Here is a 19,440-nt window from a genome sequence, read left to right as displayed (position 1 = left end):
ACACCTGGTTTCAATTCCATCATTACATGTTGTGTATTTAACCCTCTGTTTGGACAACGCGGACAACGTGGTCCATGGCGGTGCCAAGATGGTGGAGCATTTCTGCGTGCTTCCGGACGCGCTCCTCCACCCCTATACCCGGGGTACCTGCTCCTGCTGACTCCATAAGTTTGGTCCGGAATTCTGTAGGGGGTGCGTACTGGCGGCAGAGAAGTCAGGCGCAGGAGAGCAAAACTGATTTACAATGGTGCAGTTTAATAAATAAAACCACCGTAAACAGAACAATAAATGAATGGGTAAACAAAACCCGTTACACTCCAGCATAGCGTGCGCAAGCACTACAATAAACAATTCCGGACAAGGACATGGGGGGCTACCTGCGGACATTCAGATCGGGGTCTGTTGGTCCCATCCCCCCGTACCCCCTCTTCAATACCCATGGAGCTGGGAGGGGCGGTGCGCAGGGAGACCGGAGGGGGTTCCAGCTCGTGCACCTTCTGTGGCCGCAGAGGTCACACTGCCGGTCGGTGCCGGGTTGGTTCCTCTGGGTATCGAGGCAGCAGGCAGGGCGCTCTGGTGTCCCCCCAGGTGAGCCGGCACCATTCTCATCCAGAGCCCTCTGTTGCACATATGTTTGTGTATGTCACTTTTCCTGAGTTTTCCCCGCATTCCCAGCATAAGATGCTCGTCGATTCAGGCGCGGCTGGGAATTTTATAGATAGACCGTTCACCCATAGTTTAGGAATCCCCATTGTTCCCGTGGCTGTGCCCTTCCCCGTTCACACCTTAGATAGTCGACCATTAGGGTCAGGGTTGATTAGGGAGGCCACCACTCCTCTGGGCATGGTGACACAGGGGGGTCACAAGGAGAGAATTAGTCTCTTCCTTATTGACTCTCCTGCGTTTCCCGTGGTGCTAGGCCTACCCTGGTTAGCTTGTCATGACCCCACTATTTCTTGGCCACAGAGGGCTCTCACGAGGTGGACGCAAGAGTGCTCTGGTAGGTCTTTAGGGGTTTCCGTTGGTGCTACTACGGTGGAAAGTCCAGACCAGGTATGCCGATTTGGCTCTCGCCTTCTCCAAAAAGAAGGCGACTCAATTACCACCCCATCGACGGGGCGATTGTGCGATAAATCTCCTGGTAGACGCTGCACTTCCCAGGAGTCACGTGTATCCCCTCTCACAGGCGGAGACGGAGACTATAGAAACATATGTCTCCGAATCCCTGCGTCAGGGGTACACTTCACCCGCCTCCTCGAGTTTCTTTTTTGTGAAGAAGAAGGAGGGAGGTCTGTGCCCGTGTATTGACTATTGGGGTCTGAACCAGATCACTGTGATGTATAGTTACCCGCTACCGCGCATAGCCACAGCGATTGAGTCACTGCATGGGGCACGCTTCTTCGCCAAACTAGATCTCAGGAGCACTTACAACCTGGTGCGTATCCGGAAGGGAGACGAGTGGAAGACGGCTTTCAGTACCACCTCAGGGCACTATGAGTACCTCGTCATGCCGTACGGGTTGATGAATGCGCCACCAGTCTTCCAAGCCTTTCTAGACGAGATTTTCAGGGACCTGCACGGGCAGAGTGTAGTGGTGTATATTGATGACATTCTGATATACTCCGCTACACCCGCCGAGCATGTGTCCCTGGTGCGCAGGGTGCTTGGTCGCCTGTTGGAGCATGACCTGTACGTCAAGGCTGAGAAATGCCTGTTCTTCCAGCAGTCCGTCTCCTTCCTAGGGTATCACATTTCCACCTCAGGGGTGGAGATGGAGAGTGACCGCATTTCAGCCGTGCGTAATTGGCCGACTCCCACCATGGTAAAGGAGGTGCAGCGGTTCTTAGGGTTTGCCAACTACTACTGGAGGTTTATCCGGGGTTTTGGTCAGGTAGCGGCTCCCATTACCTCACTGCTGAAGGGGGGCCCGGTACGTTTGCAGTGGTCAGCTGAGGCGGACAGGGCTTTTGGTCACCTGAGGGCTCTGTTTACCTCGGCTCCCGTGCTGGCCAATCCGGATCCCTCTTTGGAGTTCATAGTGGAGGTGGACACGTCCGAGGCTGGGATAGGAGCTGTGCTCTCTCAGCGCTCGGGTACGCCACCGAAGCTCCGCCCCTGTGCCTTCTTCTCGAGGTTGCTCAGCCCGGCGGAGCGAAACTATGACGTGGGGGACCGGGAGCTGTTGGCTGTCGCCAATGCCTTGAAGGCGTGGAGACATTGGCTTGAGGGGGCTAAACACCCTTTTCTCATCTGGACTGACCACCGCAATCTGGAGTACATCCGGGCAGCGAGGAGACTGAACCCTCGCCAGGCAAGTTGGGCCATGTTTTTCACCCGTTTTGTGTTCACCCTTTCCTACAGACCAGGCTTCCAGAACATGAAGGCAGACACATTGTCCCGGCTGTATGACACAGAGGAGCGGCCCATGGATCCCACTCCCATGCTCCCCGACTCCTGCCTGGTGGCGCCGGTAATGTGGGAGCTGGACGCGGACATTGAGCAGGCGTTACGTGCAGAGCCCGCTCCCGTCCAGTGTCCCACTGGGCGTCTGTACGTCCCGTCTGCTGTTCGTGACCGGTTGTTCTATTGGGCCCACACGTCACCTTCCTCTGGTCATCCTGGGATCGGTCGGACAGTGCACAGTTTGAGCTGGAGGTACTGGTGGCCTACCTTGGCTAAGGACGTGAGGGTTTATGTTTCCTCCTGCTCGGTGTGCGCCCAGTGTAAGGCTCCTAGGCACCTGCCCAGAGGGAAGCTACACCCCTTACCCGTTCCACAACGGCCTTGGTCGCACCTGTCGATGGACTTTCTTACCGATCTTCCCCCCTCACAGGGTAACACCGCGATCCTAGTCGTTGTGGATCGGTTCTCTAAGTCCTGTTGTCTCCTCCCTCTGCCCGGTCTCCCTACCGCCGTACAGACTGCGGAGGCCTTGTTTACGCATGTCGTCCGGCACTACGGGGTGCCTGAGGATATACAGTGAGGGAAAAAAGTATTTGATCCCCTGGTGATTTTGTACGTTTGCCCACTGACAAAGAAATGATCAGTCTATAATTTTAATGGTAGGTTTATTTGAACAGTGAGAGACAAAATAACAACAAACAAATCCAGAAAAACGCATGTAAAAAATGTTATAAATTGATTTGCATTTTAAAAAACAATCAAGCGCTATGATGAAACTGGCTCTCACGAGGACCGCCACAGGAAAGGAAGACCCAGAATTACCTCTGCTGCATAGGACACGTTCATTAGAGTTAACTGCACCTCAGAAATTGCAGCCCAAATAAATGTTTCACAGAGTTCAAGTAACAGACACATCTCAACATCAACTGTTCAGAAGAGACTGCATGAATCAGGCATTCATAGTCGAATTGCTGCAAAGAAACCACTAATAAAGTACACCAATAAGAAGAAGAGACTTGTGCCAAGAAACACGAGCAATGGACATGAGACCGGTGGAAATCTGTCCTTTGATCTGACTAGTCCAAATTAGAAATTTTTGGTTCCAGCCGCCGTGTCTTTGTGAGACGCAGAGTAGGTGAACGGATGATCTCCGCTTGTGTGGTTCCCACCGTGAAGCATGGAAGAGGATGATGGGGGGTGCTTTGCTGGTGACACTGTCAGTGATTTATTTAGAATTCAAGGCACACTTAACCAGCATGGCTACCACAGCATTCTGCAGCGATACGCCATCCCATCTGGTTTGCGATTAGTGGGACTATCATTTGTTTTTCAACAGGACAATGACCCAAAACAGACCTCCAGGCTGTGTAAGGGCTATTAGACCAAGAAGGAGAGTGATGGAGTGCTGCATCAGATGACCTGGCCTCCACAATCACCCGACCTCAACCCAATTGAGATGGTTTGGGATGAGTTGGACCCCGGAGTGCTCAGCATATGTGGGAACTCCTTCAAGACTGTTGGAAAAGCATTCCTCATGAAGCTGGTTGAGAGAATGCCAAGAGTGTGCAAAGCTGTCATCGAGGCAAAGGATGGCTACTTTGAAGAATCTCAATTATAATATATATTTTGATTTGTTTGACACTTTTTTGGTTAATACATGATTCAATGTGTTATTTCATAGTTTTGATGTCTTCACTATTATTCTACAATGTAAAAAATAGTAAAAATAAAGAAAAACCCTTGAATGAGTAGGTGTGTCCAAACTTTTGATTGGTACTGTATATTTCTCCCTTATGGCTCTACACTCAGCTCCACTTGAACCCCCACAGCTTACATGTTGAAAACAGTGCCCTCTACAGGTGGAGTTTAGTCATAGGTTTCTATTGCGCAGAAAAGAGTCTGGCTTTTTACTTAGGTACAATAAAATATTGATGTGAAGTTGAGATGATTTCCCCTTTGGAAAAGAGAACAATTCTTCAGTGTCAATCTTTATTGTGTCCAGGAGTGTGAAGACACCAAGTGATACTGGGCATTGCATTGCATTTCAATGCAAATAATTCATAATTTGGCTCCACTTCTCAACGCAACATGTAAAGTTTTGCTTCCATGTTTCATGAGCTGAAATAAAAGATCCCAGAAAATTTCCATATGCACAAAAAGCTTATTTCTCTCAAATTTGATGCACAAATTTGTTTACATCCCTGTTAGTGAGCATTTCTTTACAAAGATAATCCATCCACCTGACAGGTGTGGCATATCAAGAAGCTGATTAAACAGCATGATCATTACACAAGTGCACCTTGTGCTGGGGACAATAAAAGGCCACTCTAAAATGTCCAGTTTTGTCACACAACACAATGCCACAGATGTCTCAAGTTTTGAGTGAGCGTTCAATTGGCATGCGGACTGCAGTAACGTCCACGGCTTTTGTGGCGCGATGGGTAACGATGCTTCGTGGGTGTCAGTTGTTGATGTGTGCAAGGGTCCCTGGTTCGAGCCTGGGTTGGGGCGAAGAGAGGGACGGAACCTACACTGTTACAAACGCAAGGGGAAACCCTACTTCAAGTCTCAGAGCGAGTGACGTCACTGATTGAAACGCTATTAGCGCGCACCACCGCTAACTAACTAGCCATTTCACATCGGTTACACTATCATTGATGGAAAAATGAATTCCCAAGTTTATCAGGACATTTTGCAGGAGAATGTAAGGCTATCTGTCTGCCAATTGAAGCTCAACAGAAGTTGGGTGATGCAACAAGACAACGAACCCATTCCTCTTTGTTTTGTAAAAAATTCCTCCTGGTCGTTGTGCAGGTCTGATCTGCAACTACAGAAAATGTTTGGTTGAGGTTATTGCTGCCAAAGGAGGGTCTACCAGTTATTAAATCCAAGGGTTCACATTTTTCCACCCTGCACTGTGAATGTTTACAAGGTGTGTTCAATAAAGACATGAAAACGTATAATAGTTTGTGTGTTTTTAGTTTAAGTAGACTGTGTTGGTCTATTGTTGTAACTTAGATGAAGATCAGATCAAATTTCATGACAAATTTATGTAGAAATCTAGGTAATTCCAAAGGGTTCGCATAATTTTTCTTGCAACTGTATATTGTTGTAAGCAGCTTTGACATACAGTAGGTTACATGTAACCGTCACAACAATCATCAGTCTCCAATTAAAGATGACTAAATCAGAGTCAACACAGCACACTGTCTCTGCGTGTATTTGCTTTGTGGCTTTTGTTCAGGGCTTTGCTTTCATCACGGCCCAATACAGAGAGCAAACCTATCCTAACCAGCAGCCGCTGGCTAAATCCTACCGTTCAAACATGCTCCTGGCTAACCCTATCTATTTATCTCAACTAGCTACAGCCGTGTGTGTGTGTGTGTGTGTGTGTGTGTGTGTGTGTGTGTGTGTGTGTGTGTCTGTCTGTCTGTCTGTCTGTCTGTCTGTCTGTCTGTCTGTCTGTCTGTCTGTCTGTCTGTCTGTCTGTCTGTCTGTCTGTCTGTCTGTCTGTCTGTCGCAGCAAACTGATACAGCTTAGGCCAGTGCTCAGTACTTGTTCTTAGAGTAACAGAGTCTGTTATGATTTTCATGTACAAGATATGAATTTCATTTCCCTATAGGAGCCTACATTTGTGGTTTATTAAAAGAAAACAAACCCAGGCCACCAGCATGCAGTTAGTTCTAGCGGTTTAAGATTGATTGAGTCTCCCTCGACTCAGCTAGAGCCTTCCAGACAGTTCTGTTGCCTGCCGTGACTATGTAGCACTCCTTTAATCCTATTATAGCTCAGGCACATAGTGCTTGATAAGAGGTTTACTGACTGAGGTCTCTGGACAGTCCACCTTCACCACAAGCAATTTCAAACCGCAACAGTAACTATCTGGTGTCCTATTTTTGGCAGAAATTTTGATATCATTATTTCATCTATAATCTGAATATTCACACTCTTATTTTTTGGACCCCTCCACGATTGTTATTCAAGACAAACGCTGAGGATGGCTGATCAGCTGCAGGATGTCATCCAGAGATGGGTAAGCTAACATGCTAACAGTGGCTCATATAAGAATGATAAGAACTAGCTATGCTTATAATAATATCATTGATGACATTTTCAACAATAATATGACTAATCAGATGCATAATACTGTCAGAATTACTACTTTGAACTAGCTGTCTCTGTGAGTGGTGTCAGTTGGCATCTTGTATATCTACAGCGAAAAGCCGTGGTGGAAGATGGTTTAAGGCCAGAGGACCATGAACTGTTCCAGAATGCTGGATTGGTGTATATTAATCAGGGTGACACAACACAACTGCTAGACTTCATTCAGGATGAGAAGAACCAGGTAAATGCATCGATCACCATCACATTCGCAAGCCCTCCAATGAAAACATTTTAGTCATTTTTAGTCATTTAGCAGATGCTCTTATCCAGAGCAACTTACAGTAGTGAATGCATACATTTCATACATTTTTTCTCCGTACTGGTCCCCCGTGGGAATCGAACCCACAACCCTGGCGTTGCAAACACCATGCTCTACCAACTGAGCCACACGGGACCTAAACCCCTCTCATGCTCCGCTAAGTGAGTAATTCAATTCAAAGATATCCTAAGAAGAATCACACCTTACTGTTACAGAGTGAACCGAGAGGACATTGGGTGCTTTTACACTGCTCTATTTGTGAAAATTGTTGTAAAATATACCTTGTGTTTGACACATTTTTACACATTGACAGTGTAGTGTAGTAGATTCCAGTCCCAGAGGCCGATAATGGTGATGACAGACACATGCACACTCCAGTCTCCTCTGTGACAACATCAGCAAGTCTACTACTACAGCTAACAGTACAGGCCACTTTGCTACATTGCCACCATAGACATATAATGTGCATCCCAAATGGCACCCTATTCTCTACATAATGCACTACTTTTGACCAGGGCACATAGGGCTATAGTGTGCATCCCAAGTAGTGCACTATGTAGAGAATAGGGTGCCATTTGCGATGTATACATAAAATAATGATCACCTCTCTGCCACTACCCAGAGCTTGTTGTTGGGCTGTTGACCTGAAGGTGTAAGGACTGAACCAGCCGATATCCAGTCAGATTTCTCGCTCCAGTGATGGTGACCCTGTTTGGAAAGGCTCTTCTCTAAGTGCCCTTGGTTGTCCCTCCTCCCCACGCCTTCTTTTGCTCTAAACCCTACACTTACAGGAGCATGTGTCAGGGTGGTTTTTCAAAGTCTTTAAGGAGCTAAAGGAACCTCAAGAGGTTTCTGGGTTGAAGATATTGAATTGACTCACAAATGAGAAATCTGTGAGAAAGCACACAACTTGGACATAAAGTATTATCTAACTGTAGTGAAGGGATATTCACTTTAAAAAGAGAATATGGAATGGAAATGTAGTTAATGTTGATGGAGTCATAACAGGGTCTATAGCTACCTCACTAGGACATCATGGAGTCATACAAGGGTCTATAGCTACCTCGCTAGGACATCATGGAGTCATACAAGGGTCCATAGCTAGCTCGTTAGGACATCATGGAGTCATACAAGGGTCTATAGCTACCTCACTATGATGTCATGGAGTCATAACAGGGTCTATAGCTACCTCACTAGGACATCATGGAGTCATACAAGGGTCTATAGCTACCTCGCTAGGACATCATGGAGTCATACAAGGGTCCATAGCTAGCTCGTTAGGACATCATGGAGTCATACAAGGGTCTATAGCTACCTCACTATGATGTCATGGAGTCATAACAGGGTCTATAGCTACCTCGCTAGGACATCATTAAGTCATACAAGGGTCTATAACTACCTTGCTAGGACATAATGGAGTCATAACAGGGTCTATAGCTATCTCGCTAGGACATCATTAAGTCATACAAGGGTCTATAGCTACCTTGCTAGGACATAATGGAGCCATAACAGGGTCTATAGCTACCTCGCTAGGATCTCATGGAGTCATACAAGGGTCTATAGCTACCTCGCTAGGATGTGATGGAGTCATAACAGGGTTTTTAGCTAACTAACTATGACATCATGGAGTCATACGAGGTTCTATAGCTAACTCACTAGGATGTCATGGAGTCATACAAGGGTCTATAGCTACCTCGCTAGGATGTGATGGAGTCATAATAGGGTCTATAGCAACAACGCTAGGACGTCATGGAGTCATAACAGGGTCTATAGCTACCTCGCTAGGATGTCATGGAGTCATAACATGGTCTATATATCTACCTCGCTAGGATGTCATGGAGTCATAACAGGGTCTATAGCTACCTCACTAGGACTTCATGAAGTCATACAAGAGTCTATAGCTACATCGCTAGGATGTCATGGAGTCCTACAAGGGTCTAAAGCTAGCTTGCTAGGATGTCATGGAGATTCAACAGCCTCTATAGCTAACTCGCTACGACATCATGGAGTCATAATAGCTACCTCGCTAGGACATCATGGAGTCATACAAGGGTCTATGGCTTCCTCGCTAGGATGTCTTGGAGTCATACATGTGTCTATAGCTACCTCGCTAGGATGTCATGGAGTCATAACATGGTCTATATATCTACCTCGCTAGGATGTCATGAAGTCATAACAGGGTCTATAGCTAACTCGCTAGGACTTCATGGAGTCATACAAGGGTCTATAGCGACCTCGCTAGGACATCATGGAGTCATAACAGGGTCTAGAGCTACCTCACTAGGATGTCATGGAGTCATAACAGGGTCTATAGCTACCTCACTAGGACATCATGGAGTCATACAAGGGTCTATAGCTACATCGCTAGGACATCATGGAGTCAAAACAGGGTCTATAGCTACCTCGCTAGGATGTCATGGAGTCATACCAGGCTTTATAGCCTCCTCGCTAGGACGTCATAACAGGGTCTATAGCAACCTCGCTAGGACATCAATTTAGCTTTTTTGACCGAAGTGAGGGGGTAGTCAAGGTGGTCATAAGCAAGATAGCCCACATGCAACCAACAATTTGTATACCCTCCCATAAACTTGCACAACTGTTTTTCATCATCATTCTTTCTAAATGTAAAAAGTAGACAACATGACACAGATGTTTTTGGTTATTTTATCTGACCCAGGGAATAGTGGAGTCTATGGGCTGTGGCCTCCTTGCGTCCCTGGTGGCCGAGGCACTGAAGAAGAAGAAGAGTTCCTCTACCTGTCAGGCCATTATCACACACCTGGCCGAGGTAAACTATAAGCATTATGAATTACCCTTGACAGAATTGCATGGCAGAAGGCTAAACAGCAGGTAGATTCACATGGCATGGCATCAGAGTTAACAGTAATGTATAAATCTTGTCTCTCAGACATGCAGCCCGATGGAACTCATGCTGATTTTTCTCGGCCAAGTGGATGACCTTCATCCGGACCTCATCGCTGATACCATCGTACTTATGGCCCCACATCTTCAAACAGGTAATACTTAGCAGTGGTATTGTGAAGGCTATCTCCTGAAGATGTTGTTTGCTTCCCTCTACTGGACACTTACTGTAACTTAATCTTGATGACGTTCCCTTTCATTTTTTTATACCGATATTTTTAACATTTATAAATGCAAACAGAACAGAAAAACAACACAACCACCACAACATTCCCAGACCTGTCCATAAACGTACAAAAACACAGTAGCCTTTCATTTCAATACACATATACATCAAATTCAAACACAATTATGTATGTTGTTAAATCTTACACTCCTCAAGATTGCCAATGTGAGGTTTCCAGATTATATCAAACGTGTCTTTTTTTTTTGCTTAATTTCATAAAACACAATCTAATGGAATGTAACTACCTTCAGTTTGTTAATGACGATGCGTGTGTATGATGCTTTCCAATTGATAGCTACACATATTTTTGCAGCAATTAGACCTAAATTACAAAACCTTTTTTGATATTGGTCAAGAATATTTACATTCCGCAACAGACATAATCATGGAGATGGATGGATCTAAAATCTTTGACACAATGATATGATGGCACAGACATTATCCCAAAATGGTGTCCATTTCTCACAGGACCACAGCATATGTAATAGGGTTCGTTTGAGTTTTTTGCATCTCCAACAGCGATATGACATTTCTGGGTACATTACATGCATTCTAGCAGGAGTGTAGTAAATCCAATGGATTATCTTCAATTGCAATAATTTATGGCTAAAATTGTAGGAGCAAATATTAACATTTTCCCATACAGTTGAAGTCCGAAGTTTACATCAAATCAAATCACACACACTTAGGTTGGAGTCATTAAAACTAGTTTTTCAACCACTCCACAAATTTCTTGTTAACAAACTATAGTTTTGGCAAGTCGGTTAGGACATCTACTTTGTGCATGACACAAGTACTTTTTCCAACAATTGTTTACAGACAGATTATTTCACTTAATCACAATTCCAGTGGGTCAGAAGTGTACATACACTAAGTTGACTGTACCTTTAAATAGCTTGGAAAATTCTAGAAAATGATGTCATGGCTTTAGAAGCTTCTGATAGGCTAATTGACATAATTTGAGTCAATTGGAGGTGTACCTGTGGATGTATTTCAAGGCCTACCTTCAAACTCAGTGCCTCTTTGCTTGACATCATGGGAAAATCAAAAGAAATAAGCCAAGACCTCAATAATAATTGTAGACCTCCACAAGTCTGGTTCATCATTGGGAGCAATTTCCAAATGCCTGAAGGTACAACGTTCATCTGTACAAACAATAGTACGCAAGTATAAACACCATGGGACCACGCAGCCGTCATACCGCTCAGGAAGGCGATACATTCTGTCTCCTAGTGATGAACGTACTTTGGTGCGAAAATTGCAAATCAATCCCAGAACAACAGCAAAGGACCTTGTGAAGATGCTGGAGGAAACAGGTACAAAAGCATCTATATCCACAGTAAAACGACTCCTATATCGACATAACCTGAAAGGCCGCTCAGCAAGGAAGAAGCCACTGCTCCAAAACCGCCATAAAAAAGCTAGACTACGGTTTGCAACTGCACATGGGGACAAAGATCGTATTTTTTGGAGAAATGTCCTCTGGTCTGATGAAACAAAAATAGAACTGTTTGGACATAATGACCATCGTTATGTTTGGAGGAAAAATGGGGAGGCTTGCAAGCCAAAGAACACCATCCCAACCGTGAAGCACGGGGGTGGCAGCATCATGTTGTGGGGGTGCTTTGCTGTAGGAGGGACTGGTGCACGTTACAAAATAGATGGCATCATGAGGTAGGAAAATTATTTGGATATATTGAAGCAACAACTCAAGACATCAGTCAGGAAGTTAAAGCTTGGTCACAAATGGGTCTTCCAAATGGACAATGACTCCAAGCATACATCAAAAGTTGTGGCAAAATGGCTTAAGGACAACAAAGTCAAGGTATTAGAGTGGCCATCACAAAGCCCTGACCTCAATCCTATAGAAAATGTGTGGGCAGAATTGAAAAAGCGTGTGCGAGCAAGGAGGCCTACAAACCTGACTCAGTTACACCAGCTCTGTCAGGAGGAATGGGCCCAAAATTCACCCAACTTATTGTGGGAAGCTTGTGGAAGGCTACCCGAAACGTTTGACCCAAGTTAAACAATGTAAAGGCAATTCTACCAAATACTAATTGAGTGTATGTAAACTTCTGACCCACTGGGAATGTGATGAAAGAAATAAAAGCTGAAATAAATTATTCTCTCTAATACTATTCTGACATTTCACATTCTTAAAATAAAATGGTGATCCTAACTGACCTAAGACAGGGAATTTTTACTAGGAATAAATGTCAAGAATTGTGAAAAACTCTGTTTAAATGTATTTGGCTAAGGTGGTTGTAAACTTCTGACTTCAACTGTATCTGTGACCAATAGTTCTCATCAATTTCTTCTTTGAGATCTGTTTCCCATTTTTACCTTACATTCTGAACCATCAGCTAAAAATTCAGTCAACCCTTGATATAACTTGGCAATCAACTTCTTTGGCGTTGCAGCTTCTTTCAGTATTTGTTCTATGCTACTGTTAGATGCTTTAGGTTAATCCAGATTCTGTTGAAGTTATTGAATAAGATTTCTTAAATAGTCTTAGATAACCTACATTTTTCATGTAATTGATTGAATGACAGTAGAGAGCCATTTTAATATATTCCTTTTCAAATATTTATTAATACATTACCCCAAAACAAATCAGAATGCAGTAAAACAACCTATACATAATGCATTCCTTCATGTATCCTTGCCTCTCTTAGTGCTATTCATGTTGGTGACTTTTGAATGTCTCCGTCCATCTCCTAGTGCTGCTGCGTCTGGGTGAGGAGAAGGCTCCCTGGGTAGGCCTGGCTCTGGCTGCCCTACAGAAGCAGGTGTCCAGGCTGCCAGTGCCTTACACCAAGGAGCAAGAAGTGGAGGATGCGTATGGTCTGTGTCGTTGCTGCTCAGCCCTGGCCAGGTTCATGGAGCCATTCGTGGAGGAAGTGAAGAGGAGGGACAACAGCGAGGATGGTGGCACTGCTTCAGACAATCAGCTAAAGACTGAGCTTCTCAAGTTGTAGGTGTCTGTCTGCCTGTCTGTGTGCTTTGTTGGATATTAATGTTGCTAAAAGGAGCACCAAAATGTATCAATCAGATTTAGTTATTGGCCAGGTTATAATCAGGAGAGTAGAAGATACTGACACCGGCTTGTTGATCTGTAATGCATATTATTCTTCTCTCTACAGTTGCATGGGGAGCTTGAGGGAGCCACTCCTTCAGGCACAGCTTGACCAGGCTATAGACATCCATAAACAGTCTCCCCTATGGCACTTTGCTACAGACATACTGGTAAGTAATCCGGGCCTACTTGGTTGAGGGATGACCTTTTGAAATGGCTCTGCACACTACACTAAGGGTTAGCTCTTTTTCTGCTGCATCTTCCTGCAAGTCCAGCGAGACTACCAAACAAGGCAATCAACCTCATAGAGACAATTTTAATAATAAACTAGCTAAAACAAGACTACATTGTGTTTTTGATCCTAGGCCACCCTACCAGCCATCCAGGAGCCTCTCCCAGGCCTCCTGTTCTACAAGGCTCTGAAGAAGAGGGAGGAGTCTGGCCTCCTGACAGACAGTACTGAAGCCCAGGAGTCACGGGCCTGTCTGGCATACATGCTCTTTGTCCAGTTCATCACCATCGAGAGCTTTCCAGCAGTTTTCAGGTGAAACACAGTTGAAAGGTTCTGAATAACCATATCATTTAAGATATGGGGTGATAACTATGTTTGAAACATATAATAGTATTAATATTATTTTGTTGATCTCTCAGCCCTGTGTTTGTCCTGCAGTGTAATATGGAATATATTGACCTCCTACTGAGTAGGTATGTTTTCAGAGCTATACTGTTCTTACATGATAATAAAACATTGGTTCAAGATATAGTGTGTTCCTCTAAACAAGATGTTTTCTTTCCTAAAATAGAAAGAAAGAATCGTTCCTACTCAAAGGCCTGGTAAGGATAAATTGATTACAAATCTTCCCAATACTATATTGAGTGAACTCTCTTAGTAGTACGTATTGCTAAGTATTCTTCTCCATGCTCTATCACTCAGGAATTATATACAAAAAGCTTGGAGAGAGTGGAGGATAACAGCCTCCCAGTTGAACTGCTGGACCTAAAGTCATTTTACAGTGTTCCACAGGTGAGTCTGACTACATACCAGAAGCAGCTAAACAGATGCATATGTAACAGACGTAATAATAATAATTTGTGATATGTGTTTTTGTTGTTGTGTGGAAATGCAGCACTTGGTGCAGATCCTGACTGTGTGTCCAATTCTGCATTTGGTAATTGAATAAAACTCCTGCATGAATAAAACCAATTGAAATAATTTTGGGTCTATGTACCTGCTAGCCTAATAACTCCTTTCTCCCATTACCAGAGAGAACGAGGGTTTAAAGTGTTACAGCTCTTCATAGATAAATTGGGACCTGAGGCTAAGCACAAATTCTTCAGGTGAGAATGCTGTATAGCCTGTATGTGGTCCGCAATGGATGAATCTGTCGTACTCTATAGCAGTACCCTCCGTGCATGTTTCGTTTTTGCCCTAGCACTACACAGCTGATTTAAATAACCAACTCATCATCAAGCTTTGTTTATTTGAATCAGCTGTGTAGTGCTAGGGCAAAAACCAAAACGTGCACCCAGGGAGGGCCCCAGGACCACATGGTATTACAAACATCTTGAATATCCTGATTTCTTATCGTAGGTGTATGATAAAAACCAGTTGCCATGCCGGAGTAGAGGGTTACATTATAAAGAACATCAAAAATCAGATTGAGCTCTCCTTGAAGGTAAGATATACAGTGCATTTGAAAGGTATTCAGACCCCTTCCATTTTTCCACATTGTGTTACGTTGCAGCCTTATTGTAAAATTGATTAATTAAGAACTATTCCTCCAATACCCAATAATGACAAAGCGAAAACAGGTTTTTAGATTTTTTTGCTAATTTATAAAAAATGAAAAACAGAAATACCTTATTTACATAAGTATTCAGACCCTTTGCTATGAGACTCTAAATTGAGCTCAGGTGCATCCTGTTTCCATTGATCATCCTTGAGATGTTTCTACAACTTGATTGGTGTCCACATGTGGTATATTCAATTGATTGGATGTGATTTGGAAAGGCACACACCTGTCTATATAAGGTCCCACAGTTGAAGAGGTCCCACTCCCTCAACATGATCAAGACAAAGGAGATGATTGTGGACTACAGGAAAAGGAGGACCGAGTACGCCCCCATTCTCATCGACGGGGCTGTAGTGGAACAGGTTGAGAGCTTCAAGTTCCTTGGTGTCCACATCACCAACAAACTATCATGGTCCAAACACACTAAGACAGTCGTGAAGAGGGCACGACAAAGCCTATTCCCCCTCAGGAGACTGAAAAGATTTGTCATGGGTCCTCAGATCCTCAAAGGTTCTACAGCTGCACCATCGAGAGCATCCTGACTGGTTGCATCACTGCCTGGTATGGCAACTGCTTGGCCTCCGACCGCAAGGCACTACAGAGGGTAGTTCGTACGGCTCAGTACATCACTGGGGCCAAGCTTCCTGCCATCCAGGACCTCTATATCAGGCGGTGTCAGAGGAAGGCACTAAAAATTGTCAAAGACTCCAGCCAACCTAGTCATAGACTGTTCTCTCTGCTAAGTCGAGGTCCAAAAGGCTTCTTAACAGCTTCTACCCCCAAGCCATAATACTCCTGAACAGCTAATCAAAGGGCTATCCAGAACCCTCTTTTACACTGCTGCTACTCTCTGTTATAATCTATGCATAGTCACTTTAACTCTACCTACATGTACATATTACCTATATTACCTCAACTAACCGGTGTCCCCGTATATTGACTCTGTACCGGTACCCCCTGTATATAGCCTCGCTTGTTATTTTACTGCTGCTGTTTAATTATTTGTTATTTTTATTTTCAATTTTTTACTCAACGCTTTTTTTTTCTTAACTTCTTAAAGCATTGTTGGTTAAAGGCTTGTAAGTAAGCATTTCACTGTAAGGTCTACACCTGTTGTATTCAGCGCATGTGACAATTACAATTGGATTTGACAGTGCATGTCAGAGCAAAAACCAAGCTATGAGGTTGAAGGAATTATCCATAGAACTCCGAGACAGGATTGTGTTGAGGCACAGATCTGGGGAAGGGTACCAAAAAATGTCTGCAGCATTGAAGGTCCCCAAGAACAGTGGCCTCCAACATTCTTAAATGGAAGAAGTTTGAAACCACCAAGACTCTTCCTAAAGCTGGCCGCACGGCCAAACCAGACGGAAGCCACTCCTCAGTAAAAGGCACGATAGCCCGTTTGGAGATCGCCAAAAGGCACCTAAAGACTCTCAGACCATGAGAAACAAGATTCTCTGGTCTGATGAAACCAAGATTGAATGCCAAGCGTCACGTCTGGAGGAATCCTGGCACCATCCCTACGGTGAAGCATGGTGGTGGCAGCATCATGCTGTGGGGATGTTTTTCAGCGGCAAGGACTGGAAGACTAGTCAGGATTGAGGGAAAGATGAATGGAGCAAAGTACAGAGAGATCCTTGATGAAAACCTGCTCCAGAGCATTTAGGACGTCAGACTGGGGTGAAGGTTCACCTTCCAACAGGACAAGCACACAGCCAAGACAACGCAGGAGTGGCTTCGGGACAAGTTTCTGAATGTCCTTGAGTGGCCCAGCCAGAGCCCGGACTTAAACCCGATCGAACATCTTTGGAGACCTGAAAATATCTGTGCAGCGACGCTACCCATCCAACCTGACAAAGTTTGAGAGGATCTGCAGAGAAGAATGGGAGAAACTCCCCAAATATAGGTGTGCCAAGCTTGTAGCGTCATACCCAAGAAGACTCAAGGCTGTAATCACTGCAAAAGGTGCTTCAACAAAGTACTGAGTAAAGGGTCTGAATACTTAGGTAAATATAATATTTTTGTTTTTTAATTTCTAAAAACCTGTTTTTGCTTTGACATTATCGGGTATTGTGTGTAGATTGATGGGGGGGACAATTGAATCCATTTTAGAATAAGGCTGTAATGTAATAAAATGTGGAAAAAGTCAAGGGGTCTGAATACTTTCTGAATGCACTGTAGTAGGAGACATTTTGATAAACAGGACAGTAGCTCCATTTCATTGCATTAGAAAAGGTGTATACAGTGCAACCTATAATTGTGTTCTCCTGGTTATCTCTAGCCAGGTCATGAGAATGAATGGTTTATGGGAATCCAGGTTCTTCCCCTACTGAGACTGGTTCTCTGTTTCCCACGGGGCCCAGAAACAGACCTGCTGAACAGTATGGACAGGTTAGTACCGTTTGTCCTCTCCCTAAATTTAGGGCCAGTTACCTGGATACAGATTAAACCTAGTCCTGGACTAAAAAACACTGTCAATGGTGAGCAGTGTGCATACTTTTTCTAGGACTAGGCTTAATCTGTCTGGGAAGTTGACCCATAGGATCTGTTGAAGCAATCCTGATACCTCTCTGTAGTCTAAAATACAAACCCTGGACTGGTGAGCCTGCCTTGCCCCTCTACAAGCTGTGACTGTTCCCTTATCTGGTGATTAATACTGCAGTAGAGAGCTGCATATTCTAGCCACGTATATCTGGTGCCCAGCATTAGGCAGATGGAACATGGACCACGACACAGATCTACTCTCTAATGAAGTTCAGGTTTCATTCCTAGAATGCCTTTCTTTCTAACAATGGAGATAGCATTCTTAGCCAACAAGATTTAATTGATTAATCAACTCTCCCTCCAGATTAAAACATAGACAGTAGTAAGTAGGTCAACATCAGCTGACTGTTGTCAACTTGTAATACCCGATTGAAACACAGACAATATAATATACACTGAACAAAAATATAAACGCAACATGTAACATTTTTATTTATTTAATGTTGGTCCCATGTTTCATGAGCTGAAATAAAAGACCCCAGAAATGTTCCATACGCACAAAAAGCTTATTTATCAAAAATGTTGTGCACAAATTTGTTTAAATCCCTTTTAGTGAGCATTTCTCCTTTGCCAAGATAATCCATCCACCTGACAGGTGTGGCATATCAAGAAGCTGATTAAACAGCACGATCATTACACAGGTGCACCTTGTGCTGGGGACAATAAAAGGCCACTCTAAAATGTGCAGTTTTGTCACACAACACAATGCCACAGATGTGTCAAGTTTTGAGGCAGCGTGCAATTGGCATGCTGCCGGCAGGAATGTCCACCAGAGCTGTTGCCAGATAATTTAATGTACATTTATCTACCATCTGCCTCCAACGTTGTTTTAGAGAATTTGGCAGTACGTTCAAACAACTCACAACCTCAACGCCATACAACCATGTGTATGGCGTTGTGTGGGCGAGCGGTTTGCTGATGTCATCGTTGTGAACAGAGCATCCCATGGTGGCGGAAGGGTTATGGTATGGGCAGGCATAAACTAAGGACAACGAACACAACTGCATTTTATCGATGGTAATTTGAATACACAGAGATACCGTGACGAGATCTGTGACGAGAAGGTATCTGTGACCAACAGATGCATTTCTGTTTTCCCAGTCATGTGGAATCCATATATTAGGGCCTAATGAATTTATTTAAATTCACTGATTTTCTTATATGAACTGTAATGCAGTAAAATCTTTGAAATTGTTGTATGTTGCGTTTATATTTTTGTTCCGTATAGTATTCTTTGTCCATCTCTACCTTAGGGTAATGGAGTCTCTCAATCTGTTACGATACCTGCTTATGCGGGACATGGACTGGCAGCAGACAGTGAGTGTTTTTGACACATTCATATAACTCAGAAGATTAAACCTCGCTACTAGTCAGTTGATGTGGTTAAGACAAGACAGCATGGTGATGGCCTAACGCTGATGTTTTCAGTCAAGTATATGGCCGGAGCTGTTCAAGATCAAAGAGGACTACCTGAAGATGCTGAGGGTGTGTCTGGCCCTCTCTAGAGCCTACTACGCAGGGCAGGTTAAGAACATGAGAGAGGACAAGAAGATTCAAGCACAGGGTAAGAAAGCAGATCTCTCTACACTACAGTACTCCATCTATTAAAATGTATTACATGTAAATACTGTGTATTATTCTGGGAACAATGTACCACATGTATTATACTGTGTACACAAATCAATGTATTATTGTGACTCTCATCCACTAACAGAAGCCAGAGAGGCTAGAGGTGCATTAGTTCAGACTATGACTGTGAAGAACAAGGTATCAGATATGACCCCAGAGATGCATTATCAGGTAACTACAGCCACGTTACCACTGCTGTTTTTGCTTGCTTGTCACATTGAATTTAATCATTTTAATTGGCACTGAGTTATTTGGACTTCACAGGTACTGCAGTGTGCTCTGGTGACCTTTGACCTGATGGAGAGTCTAGTGATCCGTATTGAGGAGATATCAGAGGAGAAAGTGAAAACTGGGACTGCTGTCTAACAACAGAGATGGCTCAGAGCCTTATGCTTTTAAAAATGATTGTTTCAGGTTAAT

The 19,440-nt window shown here is 44.0% G+C and overlaps 1 protein-coding gene across 1 annotated transcript; it reads left to right on the top strand.

Moving 5' to 3' along the window:
- The first annotated feature begins 6,229 nt into the window (after window positions 1-6,229).
- glmnb (glomulin, FKBP associated protein b) lies at window positions 6,230-19,417 on the top strand. Its single transcript, XM_045687715.2, has 18 exons — window positions 6,230-6,437; window positions 6,621-6,749; window positions 9,505-9,615; window positions 9,736-9,844; window positions 12,697-12,949; window positions 13,119-13,221; window positions 13,417-13,595; window positions 13,703-13,756; window positions 13,855-13,885; window positions 13,986-14,075; window positions 14,179-14,220; window positions 14,316-14,389; window positions 14,643-14,727; window positions 17,129-17,238; window positions 18,645-18,708; window positions 18,820-18,955; window positions 19,106-19,191; window positions 19,285-19,417. The coding sequence occupies exons 1-18, from the start codon at window positions 6,402-6,404 to the stop codon at window positions 19,384-19,386; spliced, it is 1,794 nt and encodes a 597-aa protein (XP_045543671.2). The 5' UTR covers window positions 6,230-6,401; the 3' UTR covers window positions 19,387-19,417.
- Window positions 19,418-19,440: the final 23 nt, after the last annotated feature.

Source organism: Salmo salar, chromosome 10, assembly GCF_965601325.2.
Source record: "Salmo salar chromosome 10, fSalSal1, whole genome shotgun sequence".
Classification (NCBI taxonomy): Eukaryota; Metazoa; Chordata; class Actinopteri; order Salmoniformes; family Salmonidae; genus Salmo; species Salmo salar.
The sequence above is the reverse complement of the archived record's forward strand: the minus strand, read 5'-3'. Positions and strand labels throughout refer to the sequence as shown.

Bases quoted from the DNA above. Each gene is read 5' to 3' on its own strand.
- glmnb (XM_045687715.2), top strand. From the start codon at position 6,402: ATGGCTGATCAGCTGCAGGATGTCATCCAGAGATGG. The intron at 6,438-6,620 runs GTAAGCTAACAT...GTATATCTACAG, and splicing joins AGGATGTCATCCAGAGATGG to CGAAAAGCCGTGGTGGAAGA. The intron at 9,845-12,696 runs GTAATACTTAGC...TCCATCTCCTAG, and splicing joins GGCCCCACATCTTCAAACAG to TGCTGCTGCGTCTGGGTGAG.